The sequence below is a fragment of the Mobula birostris genome, chromosome 6, assembly GCF_030028105.1.
Source record: "Mobula birostris isolate sMobBir1 chromosome 6, sMobBir1.hap1, whole genome shotgun sequence".
Lineage (NCBI taxonomy): Eukaryota > Metazoa > Chordata > Chondrichthyes > Myliobatiformes > Myliobatidae > Mobula > Mobula birostris.
This window is the reverse complement of record NC_092375.1, coordinates 184,938,294-184,952,289: the sequence shown is the minus strand read 5'-3', so window position 1 is coordinate 184,952,289 and position 13,996 is coordinate 184,938,294. Positions and strand designations below refer to the sequence as shown.

At 39.9% G+C, this 13,996-nt stretch overlaps 1 protein-coding gene across 5 annotated transcripts in view; it reads right to left on the bottom strand.

Moving 5' to 3' along the window:
* Positions 1-5,714: 5,714 nt before the first annotated feature.
* The window catches only part of LOC140199637 (xin actin-binding repeat-containing protein 2-like), a 172,777-nt gene continuing 164,495 nt past the window's right edge, over positions 5,715-13,996 (bottom strand). For all 5 annotated transcript variants that reach the window (XM_072262050.1, XM_072262048.1, XM_072262051.1 and 2 more), the window contains 2 exons: positions 9,152-9,285; positions 5,715-5,802 (listed from right to left, as the gene is read on the bottom strand). In XM_072262050.1, coding sequence (XP_072118151.1) covers positions 9,191-9,285 — 95 coding nt within the window. In that variant the 3' untranslated portion in view covers positions 5,715-5,802; positions 9,152-9,190. The remainder of the gene's footprint in view (positions 5,803-9,151; positions 9,286-13,996) is intronic.

The window sequence follows — 13,996 nt, the reverse complement described above, 5'->3', positions numbered from 1 at the left end:
GACTTCCAATACTCATAATCACTTGTTTTTATGCACAGTTTGACTTTAGCCATCAGAGTGTTTCCCATTTGCTTCAGTTTTACTGGGATCCCTAGATGGCACAACATCTATAGTTGTACTGTGGAGAGCATTCTGACAGCCTGCATCACTGTCTGCACAGGACTGAAAGAAGCTGCAGAGGGTTGTAAATCTAGTCAGCTGCATCTTGGCTACTAGCCTACAAAGTACCCAGGACATCTTCAAGGAGCGGTGTCTCAGAAAGGCAGCGTCCATTATTAAGGACCTCCAGCAGTCAGGACATGCCCTTTTCTCACTGTTACTATCAGGTAGGAGATAGAGAAGCCTGAAGGCACACACTCAGCGATTCAGGAGCAGCTTCTTCCCCTCTGCCATCTGATTCCTAAATAGACATTGAATCCTTGGACACTACCTCACTTTTTTAAATATACGGTATTTTTGTTTTTTGCACATTTTTTAAAATCTATTCAATATATGTGTACTGTAATTGATTTACTTGTTTATTTATTTATTAGTTTATATTAATTTTTTTTTCTCCTCTAGATTATGCATTGTATTGAACTGCTGCTGCTAAGTTAACAAATTACACGTTACATGCCGGTGATAATAAACCTGATTCTGATTCAAGCAAATGCTGCCGTAACATAGGGACATTCTCTTTCACCACACCTCTGGTGTTCAGACCTTTGCTCTACGTTTGGGCCTGAGGTTTAGTACCGGATGGTCCTAGTGAAACTCAAGGAAGGCGAGTTAGTTACGGGTAAATAAATGGCATTTGAAAGCTCTGTCAATAGCCGTTTCCATCACTTTACTGGTGATTGAGTGTGGACGGGTTCAGTGGTAATTAGCAAATGGATTTGTTCTGCCTTTTGTGAATGGTATACATGTTTGCTTGTTATATGCCATGTTGCATGATGTAGGCAATCATAGTCTTTCTATGACCATGATTGTTCTTGGCAAATTTTCTACAGGAGTGGTTTGCCATAAGAACCTTCTGGGCAGTGACTTTACAAGACTGGTGGCCCAGCCATTATCAATACCCTTCAGAGGTTATCTGTCTGGCGCCAGTGGTCACATAACCAGATCTTGTGATATGCACCAGATGCTCAGACGACCATCCACCACCGGCTTCCATGGCTTCACATGATCCTGATTGTGGGTGGGGGGGGGGGTAGATTGCTAAGCAGGTGCTACAATTTGCCCAAGGGTGATCTGCAGGCTAGTGGAGGGAAGCATGTCCTTTGGTAGAGACAGACCTCCACCCCACTCCCAAAGGCAAGTTCCTACATTATCAGACAGACACTAGAGTTCTAAGTTTACAAACATTAATCTGTTCTCATTCTGCCACAAAACTCCCACCCAATTTTGGTATTTTTTTTTCATAATGGCAATTGTCCATCATGCTCAATTTGAAAAGTGGATTCACCATTCCAGGAAAAGAGTGGGCAGCATTTGTGGAAGAAGACTACTTCCTTGGTCTTGCATGTGCTTCAAGGCCGATGGATATTGTTTTGTCAATGCCGGACATGGTGCTCTGCTCTTTTCTCTCAGGATGATCTGGAGTTCAAGCAGCAGAACACTAAGATTGCAGCCAGAGAACTGGAGGAGCAAATGGACATGGGTTCATTTGCCTGGAGCTTTGCAACAGCATTTTCTTCTACTCTGGTATTGCTTTCTTAGCTTCATCACTTCAGACTCAGTAAAAGTTGGCAATGCATTTTCAGTCTTCCAGAGTTCCAAAAGTTTAATCGACTCATTGTAGTGAATGATAAAGCGCCTGAAAATGCATGCCAAAATGGGGCTCTGTCAGCTTTGTCTGAGGTTCCCGAGCAAAATGATTGTGTGGAATACCAGGCATAAGACAGCATGTGTAGTATAATAGGCCTGGAACAAGGAAACTCACACCCTGCATTACTTAGCTAATGTAGGCTTTTAAAAATGAGAAGAAATTAGGATTTGGAGCAAATTTGAAATGTAGGAGAAACTCATGTTGGGAGGGGGGGTACCATATGGGCAAGGAGGGACAGGAGTCAGGAGAGAAATGGGTAGAAGACTGTCAAAAGATGAAAGGAGAGAATTAAACTCAAGTTCAAGTTCCATTTTAATTGTTATTGAACCACACATGAATATCCATGAATACAGCCAAACAAGACAACTGTACTCCGGGAGGCCAAGGTGCGAAACACAGTGCCCACAGCAATACACAGCAGAAGATGCATATAACACGTACAAAATAGCAGTAAAACACAGTCACCAAAGAGGGGCAGATGAGGGGAAAGGAGAGGGTTTGGTAAGGAGGGCAGAGTGGGATTGTTGAGTGAGGAAATCAGGAGAGGAGAGGAGGGTGGAGGGAGTGGATTTGGAGAAGGTTGCAAAGACAGAGAATCGATAAGGATAGATGGAAAGTGTCAACTTTTGTGTGGACATCCGAACTGTGTGGTGGCTGGTTGTAGAGTTGCTTGGGGTAGGACTGTCCATCAAACAGGTCAGGAGGGCTTGATGGTAATAACTGCGGGAGTTGAGTACTAATTAAGAACATTTAAAGAAGATATCTTTGGGAAATGAAAATGGATACCTTAGATTCCCAAGGAACATCCCAGGGCAGGTTAAATCTTTTAATTATAACCATAGCAGGGCTGTCGCTTTTAGGTAAACCTGAACTGCTTTAGCGTTCCTCACCTTTCATGGTCTTCATCATTGCCGAACAATTTTGTGTAAAAGCAAGCCTTACGCACCATCTTTTGTCCATGCGTGCCAGCAACCCCCAGGAGTACCTGTGTATACAACCATAGCTAGGGACTTTTGCATAGTACTGTATTTGTCAACGTGGACTGAAGTGCGAGTTTGTAAATCTGGCAGGAGCAAAGTTTGTTGGGAATCGTGAGGGGGAACATTACAGAAGTTGTGTGGGGCAGGTGGCAGGGGAGAGTCATGGGCAGAGGGTGGAGCGGGGCAGACACACACAGCCCTGAGGCACCAGGCAAGGTCACTTGAATCCAAATAATTGGTTTCTTGATCATTGATAATCTCTCTGGTGCTTCCAGCTCCCTCCCCTTTCTCTCCCCCCTTTCTCAGCCACAATTCCCCTTTCCCTGCCCCTTCCCACTCTCAGTCCACAATAGAGACCCATATCAGAATCAGGTTTATCATCATTCACACGTCATGAAATTTGTTTTTTGTTACGACAACAGTACAGTGCAATACATAAAAATTACTACAGGTCTGTGCAAAAGTCTTAGGCACCCTAGCGCTCTCTCTCTCTCTCTCTCTCTCACTCTATATATTATATATATATATATATACATACACACACACCTGAGACTTTTGCACATTACTGTACTTCTAGTGTATGAAGTCATAACGCATCCAGTTGCATTCAGCAATATATATTTTTTAAAATAACTCAGTCATGAGGCGACACAAGACATTATGCACTGTGCTGGAATGTCCATGCCCATAAACTTTTAAATGTTGCATCCTTTTGACATCCAGCTAATTTCTATCTGGTACTGGCATTTGGCTGACTGGAAAGCTGTGGCATCATTTGTGTTACACTTTTATTGGCATAGCTGGTACCCAACAATAACTTTGTATATTGGCAGCCAAAAAAAAATCTTATCTGAACATCTCTTTTTCAGTAAAGCAATATCATGTTTTTGGTTGTTTTCAAAAAAACTATGACAATAAAGGGCATATTATGAATATAGCTTTTTATTGTGCATAAAAAACCCACAAAAGCAATGGTTACAATTTACTAATGTACTAAAATAAATATAGAGAAGGAAAACAAGCAACATAGAAATTTGAGGCTGTAAGTTTTTAAACTAGAAGCAGATATCTGATTTGTGGGTTCTTTGCATTGAATATTGTAGATGAATATTGTAGATATTAAAAAGAAATTTCAAAGAAATTAACAAAATTGTAGTAATTATGAGCAACAGCTCCACCAATAATATTATTATAATGTTGCAAAAGTAGAAGATTCCTACACAGCACTCCAGGTGCTTCAGCAACATTTAGTGGTTTGTACAGAAATAGATAAAAGCTCATCAACAAATCCTAAAAACAACAGCATGGACTAATATAACATTTAGCAATATCCCATTGGTGGATTAAAAAATGTAATGTGATGCGTCACTCCATGAATTTGAATACTGAAAACTGATTAAGCATTTGACTATGAAGAATTTATATATATATATATTGGAAATTATTGTGACCCATAAGAGGAAGAAGCAAAATCAAAGTTGGTGCCTGAAATAAAACTATTTTCAAACTTCATCCCTTGTGATGTGTAAAGCCTTCCTTTTTTAATCACCATCGTCATCATCATCATAGCATCTGTTTCTCTTGATTTGTTCTTCAACTGAAAGGGGCAGTGACTCTTTACCTAAAAGGCTAGTACTGGACAGCTGTTCCGTTTTGTGCCCTGAATGAAGAATATTATGAGGCAGGTTATTACCGGGTTCAACTTCTGAATCTGAAAGATCACATAAAGCATATTCCTTTTGGTTGCTAATACATCCCGCTGCTCTAGAATCTATCAAACTTGAGTCAAGGAAATTGTCTTCTCCTGAATTATGATCAGCAGATGAGAAACGACATTCAGCATCATTTGATTTATTCTGCTTGCCGTAAAGATCCTCCTCTGAGAAATTTGTATATTTCTCTTCAGTTTGTTTTACTGGAGTTAAAAAACTCTCACCAAATGGGTCAATGGATAAACTGGCAGGTTTGGCATCTTCTTCAGAACCAGTTACCACCTGTTTCCAATCAAAGTCTGATAAAGAAACATCAGACTGTTCGATTGGCTCTGCTGAGGTGTTCCCATCTAATTTTTCAGTAAAGAATTTGTTGTGAGGTTGTGTTGGGTCTTTTACCAGATCCTGATCTTGGAGGAAAGTTTTTGAAGAATCATGATTCGTGCAATCAAATTGCAATAGATCAACAGATTCCAAGTCCCCATTATTATTGTTATTGGAATTAAAATCTTCAAGACAATTATCACTTTCCTCCCTGCTGACAGCCATTGTCGCTTCAGCTTCAACCAGCTTTCCTTCGTGCTCTTTCAGATGCTCATCTCCAACTTCATTAAGCACATCACTTCTTCCATTTACACGTTCTTCACCCTTTTCATCATCATTCAATTCCATTTCCTTATTCTCTTCACCACTCTCTTCATTCTGTACCTCATCATCTATTTTCCCAGTATTATCAGAGTTAGAAGGATCGTCATGCAAGGCGCTTTCTGCTTGTTCCACAGTTTGGGTTTGTGGTTGCGGAGTGTTCACAGAAGGTTTCTCTGAAGTATTTGCTTTGGAATTCAAGGTTGATTGGTTGGCACCTTCTGGAGGCCACTTTGGTTTTGTCACCTTCACTTCCTCTTCAATATTGAAAGTTTTCTTATTTCCATCAGTGGAAGGGGGCCAGTTAATATTTAACTTACTTCTTTCTGCTGCTGCTTTTATTTGATCTGGTGAACTTTTCAGTTCTTCCTCCCTGTCCTTGTTCAGTTGTCCGACATCATCTGCATCAGTGAACTGGCTGACTTTCTTGCTCAGGGTTTTCTGGTTTCTCAGCATCTCTGCTGTGGATGGATCAGTGGCAGTTTTATTGCTTGGGGAATTTTTATTAGCAGCAAAGCTACTTTGACTGCTACTTGCACGGCCTCCTTTGTAGGGTGTGTGTCCAAAACCTTCATCATAGTTGCCTTTGGATTTGAAAAGCTGCTTAAAATGAGGTTTGCAGTATATCTGTCCATGGAGAGATGCATAATTTCCAAGACTAGTGTGAAATAAAAAGAAATAATTTAAATTCAACATCCTAAAGACATTTATTAGCAGATTTACTCTCATGAAGTAATCTTCAGTTAAATAAACTGTTCTTTTATGTATATTAAACCCCCGTGTTTGCTTAATACCAAAGATTCAAAAACTATACTCTTTCTACTTAACTCAAGTTTCAGTTAATTAATATAAACTGAGCAATTTTTTTGTGAAGTTGGAAGAAACTTGCCTATATACTTTGGTGTATCTTGGTTCTCAAAGAGTGCACTGTCAAATATTTATCTCATATATAAGACCAAGAGTCCATAAGATATAGGAGCAGAATTAGACCATTTGCCCCATCAAGTCTACCCCACCATTTCATCATGGCAGATCCAATTTCCCTCTCAGCCTCAATCTCCTGCCTTCACCCCGTATTCCTTCGTGGCATGACTAATCATGAATCTATCAATCTCTGCCTTAAATATACATAAAGACTTGGCCTCCACATCTATCCCTGGCAAAGAATTCCACAGATTCACCATTCTCTGACTAAAGAAATTCCTCCTCATCTCCAGTCTAAAAAGATGCCCTTCTATTCTGATACCGTTTCATCTGGTCTTAGACACTCCTACCATAGGAAACATCTTATCCACATCCACTCTATCAAGGCCTTTCATTATTCGATAGGCTCCAGTCAGGTCACACCTCATACTTCTGAATTCTAGTGAGTACAGGCCAGAGCCATCATACACTCTTCATATGATAAGCCATTGCATCCTGGAATCATTTTTGTAAACCTCAGTTGAACCCTCTCCAGTTTCAACACATTGTTTCTAAGGTAAGGGGCCCAAATCTGCTCACAATACTCCAAGGGAGGTCTCACCAGTGCTTTATAAAGTTTCAATAGTTCATCCTTGCTTTTACTTCCTAGTCTTCTTGAAATGAATGCTAAATTTGCATTTGCCTTCCACACCATGGATTTAACCTGCAAATTAACCTGTAGGGAATTCTGCACAAGGACTCCCAAGCACCTTTGCTATTCAATTTTTTTGAATTTTCTTTCCATGTAGAAAATAGTCAACCCTTTCATTTCTTCTACCAGAGTGCATGGCCATACATTTCCCAACATTGTTTTCCATCTGCCACTTCTTTGCTCAATCTCCTAATCTGTCTAAGTCCTTCTATGGTCTCTCTACTTCCTTAAAACTATCTGCCCTTCCACTTATCTTCATACTGTGTGCAAACTTTGCAAAAAAGCATCGGTTCCATCATCCAAATCATTAACGTATAACATAAAACGAATCAGTCCCGACACAGACCCCTGTGGAACACCACTAGCCACCAGCAGACAGCCAGAAAAGGCTCCCTTTATTCCCACTCTTTGCCTCCTTCCAATCAGCTACTGCTTTATCCATACTAGAATCTTTCCTGTAATACCATGGGCTCATAGCTTGTTAAGTAGCCTCATGAGTGGCACTTTGTCAAAGGTCTTCTGAAAATCCAAGTACACAACATCAACCGAATCTCCTTTGTCTATCCTGCTTGTTATTTCTTCAAAGAATTCCAGCAGATTTGTTAGAGAAGATTTTCCCTTGAGGAAACCATGCTGATTATGGACTATTTTATCATGTGCCACCAAGTACCCTGAGACCTCATCCTTAATAATTGACTCCAACATCTTCCCAACCACTGAGGTCTGACTAACTGGCCAATAGTTTCTTTTCTTCTGTCTCTCTCCCTTCTTGTAGAGTGGAGTGTCATTTGTAATTTTGCAGTCTTCCAGAACCATTCCAGAATCTAGTGATTCTTGAAAGATCATGACTAATACCTCCACAATCTCTTCAGCCACCTCTTTCAGAACCCTGGGATGTACACCATCTGGTCCAGGTGACCTATCTACTTTCAGACCTTTCAGTTTCCCAATAACTTTCGTTCTAGTAATGGTAACTTCACACACTTCAGTACCCCTATCACGTGGAACTTCCACCATATTGTTAGTGCCTTTCACAGTGAAGATAAAAGCAAAATACATATTCAGTTTATACGCCATTTCCTTGTCCCCATTACTATCTCTTAAGCATAATTTTCTAATGTCTGATATCCACTCTCAACTCTCTCTTGCACTGTATGTATCTGAAGAAACTTGTGGTATCCTCTAATATTATTGGCTGGCTTATTTGTGTATTCCACTATTACTGTCTTAATGGCTTTTTTTTTAAAAGTCTGTCCCGCGCCTTGTGGTGCTTATGCCGGTTTCTGTGGCGTGAAGCAACTGAGACAACGAGACTCCCCCCCCCCCCCCCCCCGGATAGGATGCCAGTCTATCGCGAGTTAACCCCCAGCATTTGCCGGTACCCATTTTCAGCTGGGTGGACTGGAGAAGTGTGTGGTTAAGTGCCTTGCTCAAAGACACAACATGCTGCCTTGACCGAGACTCGAACCCATGACCTTCAGATCGTGAGCCCAACGCCCTAACCACCTGGCCACGCGCCACACTAATGGCTTTTTAGTTGCCTTCTTTTTGGTGTTTAAAAGCTTCCCAATCCTCTTACTTCCCACTCATTCCTGCTCTATTATGTGCCCTCTCTTTGATTTTTATGTTGGCTTTCACTTCTCTTGTTAGCCACGGTTATGTCACCTTTCCTTTAGAATACCTCTTCCTCTTTGGGATGTATATATCCTGTGCTTTCCAAATTGCTTCCAGAAATTGCAACCATTGCCGCTCTGCCATCATCCCTGCCAGTGTTCTTTTCCAATCAGTTCTGGCCATCTCCTCTCTCATGCCTCTGTAATTCCCTTTGCTCCATTGTAATACAGATACATCGAACTTTAGCTTCTGCTTCTCAATTCTCAGGGTGAATTTAAGCATTTTATGACCACTTTCCCCAAAGGGTTATACTATCTTAAGCTCTCTAATCTGTTCTGGTCCATTGCAGAATAGCTGAGCACCTCGTAGGCTCAACCATGAGCTGTTCTAAAAAGCTATCTCGCAGACATTCTAGAAATTCCCTCTCTTGAAGTCCAGCACCAATATGATTTTCCCAATCTACCTGCATATTGAAACCCCCCATGACTATTGTAGCTTTGCCCTTTTGGCACGTATTTCGTATCTCTCACCGTAATTTGTTGACCACATCCTTTCTGGTGTTTGGGGGTCTGTGTACAACTTCCAACATGGTCTTTTCAGCCTTGCAGTACTTTAGCTCTATTCACAATAATACAACACCTTCCACCCCTATGTCACCTCTTTCTAATGTAGTTATTGAAATGTTAATACAGAAATGTAACATTTAACATATTACAAATAAAAATTATGAAATCAGTATGATACAGTTTAGAAATATATTTATCAGTAAGGATCCTACCTTAATTTATTGTTACAATGATGGCAGCGGAAACAGGCCTTATGAAAGATTTGTTTGTCTGCAGTCAGACATTCCATGGGATACACTATCTTTCGGCAGACTGTGCAGGTCTCCTTCGTAAGAACCTGTATTTTCTAAGGTAACAATAATGTTAGAATTCTGCTTTCATTTCTTTCACATGCTGTATTAATATTTGGGTAGGTTAGTATATAACTGCATTCATTAGACAAGAATTGTTACAGCAAAAACAAAATGGAAAAATATTTTAAACAGTAAAATATGGATTTTCCCCTTATTTGTCTGAAATATAATGTATTTACTTTTAAAATCCAATAATGAAATTTTATTAGATTAGAATGAAAAACTTCAACACCCAATTCTTACCATATTTTACTCATAATTGGAATTATAATCTAATAACTGTTACTTTTAAAGCATTGACCAACTCTCCAAAATATTTTTCAGCATTAGCAAGAAACATTTACATTTGAAAAGAAGGTAATTTTAGTATATCAGCATTCACACGAGTGAGGATTGTAGTATTACAATCAATAGGTTTGTGAATACCATAGAGACTATTTGCTAGACGAGAGTGGCTGGTGAGCCTTGGTTAGAACCGCTCACAGCAACCTGCAGGAGAGACACCAAGCAGTACTAATCACTGCCCGACAAAGAAGGGAAGCAATAGCAGTGGCTCCGCTTCCAGATGCAGCAGAGTTTTCAGTTTCTTATTGTAGATGTCTATGTCACTCAACTTGGATTCAGCAGCCACCTACAAACACGCAACAGAACTACACAATTCTAACTGTCATCGTCAGACATGACAGACAACCAGTCAAGCGGATTGTAATTCTTCAATTTCCCGTTGCACAGAGACCGAAGGAATGCAAAGTCTTTGAGGTGTATTTGGACATTAGTCCAAAGACACAATACTTGTCAGCCATTCTCACACGTGCAAGCTCTTCAGCCTGACATTCCTAGTTGCTGGTGCATATCCCCAACACTTGGAGGAACAAGTCAATGCTTAGTTTAAACTATGAAAATTTAAACAAGCTTCAGCATACATCAGTGTAGAGCGCACCTCATTTTAATATAGCTCTGGGTGAAAGAGGTAGTGGGAAATAGCATTGGAAGATTTGGTTGTGTGCATTTTGAGTATGACTCATTCATTTATTGTTAAGTCCTGTGAATTATCAAGCAATTCTGAAAAGCTGCTAAGACTTTTGGATTTTGTAAATACTATCAATAATATAGATCTCCACGGTAAGTAAATGTAAAGCAGAAAAAGTTTGTGATTATAAGTATTTAGAGATAGTGAAAAATAAGTTTTACATCTAGCACCGTACGTATCTAAAGCACTTTACAGCCTGAAGTACTTTGGAAATGTAGTAGAATAAGTTCATACAACATTTCAGCCCATTTAGTTGATGTTAGTTCCTTGTAGATGAGTCTATGAAACACCATTGTCTTGAGCAACACACACACAAAATGCTGGAGTAACTCAGTAGGTCAGGCAGCATCTATGGAAATGAATAAGCAGTCGACATTTCGGGCTGAGACCTTTCTTCGGGCCTGAGAAGGAAGGGGGAAGAAGCCAGGATGAAAAGGTGGGTGGAGGGGAAAGAGGCTAGCTGGAGGGCGTTAGGTGAAGACAGGTGGGTGGGAAAGGCCAAGGACAGGAGAAAAAATCTGATAGGAGAGAGCATGGACAATAGGAGAAAGGGAAGGAGGAGTGGAGCGACGGATAAATAATAGGCAGGTGAGAAGAAGTAAAAGGCCAGAGTTGGGAAGTGGGAGGGGGTACTTATTCACCTGAAGGTGAAATTGATATTCATGCCAACAGGTTGGAGGGTACCCAGATGGAATATTATGTGTTGCTCCTGTTCTTTCCTCATATTCTTGTCACCCTGTAAATTATTTATCCTCAGGTGGCGACTGATATGGTTTGATTTGTAAAGCCTGGTTGATACAGTTTCTCCCACCCTTGCAGCCAGTTATTTCCAAGCCATAACCATACATTGCTTTTTTTTAAAAATACATTCTCATATCTCCCATGAGGTTTTTGAGTAAAGAGTTATGTATTCCTCACGGGAAGCTTTGCCCAATACAAGAGCATAATGGGAATGCATATCATTTTCCATCTAACAAAATTTTAAAACTATCCCTGACATTTCCACTGAGAAAAATAAATTACATCTAATCTGTTCTCGTTTTGGATAGTTAGTTTTATATTTATGTTTCTGACAACTACAATCCAGTTGAATAACCTTCTTAGTTTTTTATTGCCCATCAATGTCGAAATTTCGTCATACTTTCTCTTAACCATGAATACAATGACCTTGCTCTTTTCTTCCATGTACCTGTCTTTCAGGTCTAATTCATTACATTTTCATTCATTTTTATTGATTAGATTTTGCTCACCATTCAAGTGGATTTTACAACCCTCCCTGTTATGAAAAGGTGCAACCTCAAACTGCGGCACTGATAATAATATGTTCCAATACAAAATGTCTAGTGTTTTGATCAGTAGCCCCAGTAGTCTTGTCACAATCAGTGAGTAGATTAAATGCCAATGTCAATAACTGAAATATTACTACATTCAAATTATCAAAACTCCTCACATAAAACATGAAATGAACATACACAACCAAGAAATTTTTCAATGTTCAGAACCATATTTCCAAATCCTAGATACGAGAACTCCAAAACACAATAACGTAACATTTTAAGATAAAAATTGGAGCTGATGCACATAGCGTAAAGATCTTTCTCTTATGCTAATCTCCATGTTTCCTTTTATCTCAATTCTTTTGAATAAAATTCTTATTGTATGTATAAGAACATAAGAAGTAGGAACAGGAGTCGGCCATCTGGCCTATCGAACCTTCTCCACTATTCAATCAGATCATGGCTGATCTAACCATGGACTAAGGTCCACCTACCTTCCTTTTGTCCATATCCCTTAATTCCCTTAAGATGCAAGAACCTATCTCTGACCCAAGTTTATTTAAGTGAGTTAACCTGTACTGCTTTGCTGGGCAACAAATTCCACAGGCTCTCTACTCCCAGGGAGAAACACTTCTCATCTCTGTTCTAAATCCCCTCATCTCCAGAATCCGACTGGTGAATTTTCCCTGCATAATATATCTTTCCTCAGATAAGGAGGAATGAATTGCGGCAGGGGGCATGGTTTCAGATTTCTAGATCATAGGGGCCACTGCTGGGGAAGGTCTGATCCTGAGGGGGACCAACATCCTTGTGGGCAGATTTGCTGGAGCTGTTGGGGAAGGTTTAAACCAATTTGTCGAGGAGACTGGAATCAGATTCATAGGGCTGAGGATGGGGCAGTTGGTATACAAGCAGGTGTAGTGTGTAGGGAGACTGCGCGGAGGTCTTCAAAGAGAATCTTAGATGGGTACATGGAGCTTAGGAAAATAGAAGGCTATGCCTTAGGAAAATTCTTGGAAGCTTCTAGAGTAGGTTACATGGTCGGCACAACATTGTGGGCCGAAGGGCCTGTAATGTGCTGTAAATTTCTATGTTCTATTTTATATGATATGAAGATAGGTGGCGAGGAAGCAGGGAGTCTGCAGAAGAACATGGATAGATTGTGGCCGATCATCTAGAAGAAACAGTGAGAAATTGTATGGAAATGTCATCACATTAGAATTCATCTCTAACTCGCAGACTTCAGCCTCACTATCTCAAGGGTAATTATGAATGGACATGAAATATTGACTTCGATAATGCAGTCAGTGAATAAATAAAAATTATAAAAATGTTGGTCATTAACATACGCCAGTTTATTTGTCATTTGTTACCAACAATGCTGGATTTATTTGATTTACCTTCTTTTAAATGTTCTTTGTTACTGAAATAGAATATTGCACTGCTAACCTTGAAATCTCCATTGACCCACTGCCCATTGCATTTTTGGGTGTGCTCCATATTTTCAAGATCCTTCAGTCTAATTTTAAGGTCATATCATCTTATTCTGTATTCCCCACCAGAGGGTATTGATTCTCTACTTCTACCTTAACAAATTCCATCATAATTTTAAACACTATAGGCTTTCTAAATTTAAGATCAAACAAGCTATATATTCATAATTCAGCCTTTAATCTCTGCTATTCTGATGGATATATACTCCTATCCAAAACTATATACCTTATTAGAGGGATATGTTCAAAATGGCTTCCAAATGACCAAGCCTTTGTATTTTCTGCTGAAAATTGTTACTCACATAAACAATATCTTCTGAGATAAAAAATAATGCTTTGCAATTTGTTCATGTATTAGGTTTGTCAAATGTTTTCTTAAAGAAAACATCTGATCAGTTTGGAATTATTTTTCCGCAGTGCTAACCACCGGACATCCATTGAGATTGGAAATTGCTGCGTGCAATACATTAATGTAATACTGCCTACTTTTAACCCGCCATGCCATTCCCAACCCTGCTTAATGCACTCCATATTTTTCTATCTTTAGGAGTACCAGCTTTGGAGAAATTGTGCCACACCTTCCCTTTCATCATTATGTGTGCACTGGTCACACTAGAACTGAATTGCCCAGGGACCTCTCGGTGGGCAAGCATTTCCGAGGCTGTGACCATAATTCCCTGACCTTTAACATAGCCATAGACAAGGAGAGGAGCAGGCAATGTGGGGAAGTATTTAACAGTGGGAGGGATAATTATGATGGCATTAGGCTGCGACTTGGGAGTGTAAATTGGGGACAGATGTTCCCGAGGAAATGCACAGCTGAAATATGGAGGTAGTTCAGGAAACATTTGCATGGAGTTCAGGATAGGCAAGGGATGGTAGGGTAAAGGAACCATGGTTAACA